Consider the following 5,273-nt stretch of genomic DNA (forward strand, 5'->3'; position numbering starts at 1 on the left):
GTGGTGCTATGGCTCAAGTGGTAGAGCTACTAGTAGCTTTGAGCTGAAGAGCTGAGGGACAGGGCCTGGACCCAGAATTCAGGGCCATGACCAGCAAAAAAACAAAAAGAAAGAAAGAAATGGTATCTTGTAGTGAAAATTAGTAGCTTGTAGCAGGATTTACTGTAAACTTTTTCAAATCAACCCTTGCCTATCTTGGCACTTAAATTCTTGAAATACAAAGATGGACAAGGTTTGTAACTGAGATATTTAGTGTCTTTTGAGGATGGAAGGGTCAAGATACATGAAAAGAATTGCAGGTGTGATAAATGTTGTATCCATTTAGAGATATATAAATGTTAAGCAGGTGTTCTGGTTTGTGCTTACTGTCCAGGCACAATTATGATTAATTCTTTCTTTCACAGTCAAGTGTTCTGGTTTGGAAGAGAATTGGATGTACTGTGGAATAATGGGGACAATTTAACTACCTGGCAGAAACTGAGGACAGCATCCTGGGGGAAGATGCTTTTTGAGCTGAATGTTTCTTTTTATTTTTTGGGCCAGTTCAGGGGATTGAACTCAGGGTCTGACTACTGTCCTTTCTTTTTTCTTTTTTCCCCTCAAGGATAATATTCCACCATTTGAGACATACCTCCATGTCTGACTATTTTTGTGTGTTTGTGTTTAATTAGAAATAGTCTCATAGGCTTTCCTGCCTGGGCTGGCTTTGAACCACAGTCCTAGATCTTAGTAGTTAGATCTTCAGTAGTTAGGATTATAAGCATGAGCCACCAATGCACAGCTGAATTTTTTTTTCCCTTTGCCTGTTCTGGGGTTTAAATTCAGGGACTCACATTTGCTAGGCAGATATTCTAACACTTGAGCTATACCCCTCATTCAGCCCTTTGAGCTGAATCCTGAAGATTAAGTAGGAGGTAAATCTATCACAGTTGGAAGCAAGATCTGATGAGAAGAAATAATTGCAGAGGGTGGGGCAGGAGAGAGAATATATGAATGTGAATGTGGAAATACTTGCAAAGTGTGGGAATTGGGTGGAACTATGCATAATTTCTCGACATAATATGTGTGGAGTATCAGTGTGATAGTCATGTGGAAAATCAAGCAGAGACCAAATTGTGGGGCCTTGTATGTCAGACCACTATGAACCTACAGGAAGCACCATACGCACTTACAGATGCCATCTCTAGACAACTGTGAGAGTCATACATAGGTGTCCTTCAAAAGGAAGGGAACTTAGGCTCAGGTAGCTATTTTACCTTGGTTTAGGAGGCTAGGATTTGGATTCAGGCCTGTCTGGTTTTATGGTGTATGCTTCAGTGGGCTGGTACGCTCTGGAAGCTTCAGCTGCTGTATATGACTAGAGAGCTATTGAAGGATTGTAAATCAAGAAAGTGATGAAGGTAGATTCACATTGCTGGGTTGTAGAATGTGAGTCTGCAAGAGCAACGATTTGGACTCATTTACTATGAATTATTAGAACTGTGCCTGGTGCAGAATAGTGTTCCATGTTATTTGTTGAGTGACAGATGACAGCAGAGTAAAATGGATTTGAAGAAAACAGGGCTGGACTCAAGGATATTTGCAAAGAGACTTTTTTTGAGTCAGGTAAGAAACTACCAGCTATGGGCTTAGGGCCATAAGAGTGAAAGATGCCACTTGTCTCACCAAATTAGGTCATTGGAAAAGACTACCAACCAAGGTAGGGCATATAGGGAAAAGAATGGGCCTGGAGGGGAAATGAAATGAGATGAATTAAGAATAGACATGGAATATGTCCTGACTAGTTAAATCTGAAGCTTGGGGAGAAGTCAGGAATAGGGATAGAGATTTGGTATCAAAGTTTATCAGAATTGAAGTAGTGATTGGCACTATGAAAAATTACCCAAGGAAAATGTAAAAATTGCTGGATGCAATTATAGGCATGGTAACTCACACCTGTAATTCTCACTACTCAGGAAGCTGAGATTGAGGATTGAGGTTTGAAGCCAGCTAGCGCAGGAAAGGCCATGGTATTGGTAGAGCCATCAGTCTTGGGCAAAAGAGTTCAGGGACAGTGCCCAGGCCCTGAGTTCAAGCGCCATGACTGACAAAAGGAAAAAGAAATAAAAAAATGTTGAGAAGACTAAGGAAATAGGACATGGGAAATAGGAGTTTTATTTCAGCACTTGTTTCTCCAAACATTGATTTCATTGAGTACTTAAGGGCTCATGTTTGTCCATAGAGAGCACTTTTAGAGCAGTTCTTTTGGACACTGTTTACTATTTTATTGGTGATGGAGCATACTTGGTTGTGGTTAATATTGTTGGAGTAACCTTAACAGCTGCACATATAAGATATTCAGAGTAAAATAGTGACAATGTATGTTTGTATAAGATATTCAGAGTAAAATAGTGACAACGTATGTTTCTTTCCTTAGAATAAATTTTTTTTTGGGGGGGGTCGGTCATGGGGCTTGAACTCAGGTCCTGGACACTGTCTCTAACCTCTTTTTCTCAAGCATAGTGCTTTACCACTTTGAGCCACAGTGTCACAGATTTTCCTTTCTGGGCTGGCTTCAAATGGTGATCCTCAGATCTCAGCCTCCTGAGTAACAAGGATTACAGGCAACCTTCGGAAGAATAACATTTCTAAAACAACTCTTTTTGTGTGTTGCTGTCCTAGGGCTTAAACTCAGGGCTTGGGTGCTGTCCCTGAGCTTCTTTTGTTCAAGGCTAACCATACCTCCTCTTTTGGCTTTTTGGAAGCTTTTGTTTTTATATTGGAGATGGATCTCATAGACTTCTCTTCCCTGGCTGATTTCATTTTTTTTGGGGGAGGGGGGTCTGGTCGTGGCGCCTGAATTCTGGGCCTGGATGCTGTCCCTCAGCCCTTCAGCTCAAGGCTAGCGCTCTACCACTTGAGCCACAGCACCACTTCCTGCTTTTTTTCTTTTTGCTTATGTGGTGCTGGGGAATGGAACTCAGGGCCTCATGCATGCAAGGCAAGCGCTCTACCACTGAGCCACCTTCCCAGCCCCTGCCCTGGCTGATTTCAAATCACAATCCTTAAATCTCAGCCTCCTATGTAGCTAGACAGGCATGAGACATTAGTACCTCACTCAAAACTTTTTTTTTTTGTGCCAGTCCTGGGGCTTGAGCTCAGGGCCTGGGCACTGTCCCTGAGCTTCTTTTGCTCAAGGCTAGCACTTTACCACTTGAGCTACAGTGCCACTTCTGGCTTTTTCTGTTTATGTAGTACTGAGGAGTTTTAAAGTGAGCGAATGCATTTGCTTGCTAAGATTATACTGAGGTGACTTAGTTACAGATGAGCTAGCATAAATGACACATTCTGTTTCTCATTTTTGTTTTACCATCACGTGGTCAAATGGCAATATGTGCTGTGGCAGTTAACACTGGAATTTCACAACACATTGGTAAAGATCACTGTTTAAAAATGTAGGTACTACTAGCTGGGCGCCGGTGGCTCATGGCTCTAATCCTAGCTACTCTGGAGGCTGAGATCTGAGGATCTTGGTTCAAAGCCAGCCTGGGCAGGAAAGTCTTTGAGACTTCTCTCCAATAAATCAACAGAAAACTGGAAGTGGTGCTGTGGCTCAAGTGGTAGATTGCTTGCCTTGACTTGAAGAGTTGAGGGAGCACCCAGACCCAGAGTTCAAGCCCCACAACTGACCCCCCCCAAAAAAAAGATACTAATCAAATGTTCTTGGGAAAGACAATCTGAATGAATTTAGTGTGTAACAGAAAACATTATGTAGTTGAGCCATATTAACAGCATCAAATTAAGCAGTTACTAGAGTTCTATCAGGTCTTGCATACAATAATATGTAAGTTAAGATGTATGTCCTTAGAATTGAGAATTAGAACATTTCATATAATTTCAGTAACTTTGAGTATACTGCATATATGTCTAAATTTTATTTTTGAGATAGGGTCTTACTCAGTAGCCTTGGGCTGGCCTGGAACTAAAAATAAAAACCCTCTTGCCTCTACCTCCTGAATGCTCAGATTACAGATGTGTACTACCGTGCCTGGCTATAATTTGTTTTCTTTCTTTTCGTTTTTCTTTTCTTTTTTTTTTGTCAGTTGTGGGACCTGAACTCTGGGCATGGGTGTTGTCCCTCAGCTCTTCAGCTCAAGGCTAGCGCTCTACCACTTGAGGCACAGCACCACTTCAGGCTTTTTCTGCTTATATGGTGCTGAGGAACTGAACCCAGGGCCTCATGCATGCAAGGCAAGTGCTCTACCACTGAGCCACCTTCCCAGCCCTTATAATTTGTTTTCTGAAGTAGTATTTTATTTTGCCAGTCCTGGGCTTGAACTCAAGGCTGGGCACTCTCCTTGAGCTTCTTTTGCTCAAGGCTAGCACTCTACCACTTGAGCCACAAGACCACATCTGGCTTGGGCTGTGTATGTGGTACTGAGGAGTCGAACCCAGAGTTTTGTGCATGCTGGACAAGCACTCTACCACTAAGCCACATTCCCAGCCTAAATTTTTTTTATTATTTTGTTGTAAAGGTGATGTACAGAGAGAGGTTACAGTTGCGTAAGTAAGGTAATGAGTACATTTCTTGTCGAACATTGTTACCCATTCCTTCCTTTTTTTCTCACTATCCTCCTTCTCTCCCCTTCATTCCCTCTACCCAAGTTATAAAGTTCATTTCCAACCTAGTGTCTTGTGAGACCAGCCCTAAAAATTTAAGTTTACTACTTTTTGTGTGAGGTACTAGGGACAAAATCCAGGGTTTCATACATGCTAGGCAAGTGTACTCTACCGTGGAGCCATGCTTTTAGCTCTGAATGACTTTGAACTGGAAAAACTCCTAGTGGTACCTCCTAATAAAACTATAATTCATGATACAGATTTGTGGGTTTAAATGGAAATTCTATATTGAAATTGGGACATTTATGTTTCTTTAGGTATTAGAAAACTACTCAGATGCTCCAATGACACCAAAACAAATTCTGCAAGTCATAGAGGCAGAAGGACTCAAGGAAATGAGGTTTGTATTGCTTTTGTTGCTTAACCTGGAGTTTCATAGAACATGTGTCTTTCTGTAGTTATGCAGTGATCTGAGTAATTCGCCTGTTTGTGTGTCTGTGCTATGTGTCTCTGGTAGTATTGAATTCTCCATGTCCCAGGTTATGTGTCCTTAGAGAAGGGTAAAGTATGTAAACATTCACTTTATTTCTATCAGAGGATACCCTACCCTAGATCTTGCCCAAGAGCTATTTGTGTGTGTGTGTGTGTGTGTGTGTGTGTGTGTGTGTGTACTC

At 41.6% G+C, this 5,273-nt stretch overlaps 1 protein-coding gene across 1 annotated transcript in view; it reads left to right on the forward strand.

Annotated features, from left to right (window-relative positions):
* Positions 1-4,921: 4,921 nt before the first annotated feature.
* The window catches only part of Asxl1 (additional sex combs like transcriptional regulator 1), a 59,016-nt gene continuing 58,664 nt past the window's right edge, over positions 4,922-5,273 (forward strand). The window contains exon 1 of the mRNA XM_013010673.1: positions 4,922-4,999. Within this exon, the coding sequence (XP_012866127.1) occupies positions 4,944-4,999 (56 nt within the window). The 5' untranslated portion in view covers positions 4,922-4,943. The remainder of the gene's footprint in view (positions 5,000-5,273) is intronic.

Source organism: Dipodomys ordii, unplaced genomic scaffold (assembly GCF_000151885.1).
Source record: "Dipodomys ordii isolate 6190 unplaced genomic scaffold, Dord_2.0 Scaffold13, whole genome shotgun sequence".
NCBI classification, from domain to species: domain Eukaryota; kingdom Metazoa; phylum Chordata; class Mammalia; order Rodentia; family Heteromyidae; genus Dipodomys; species Dipodomys ordii.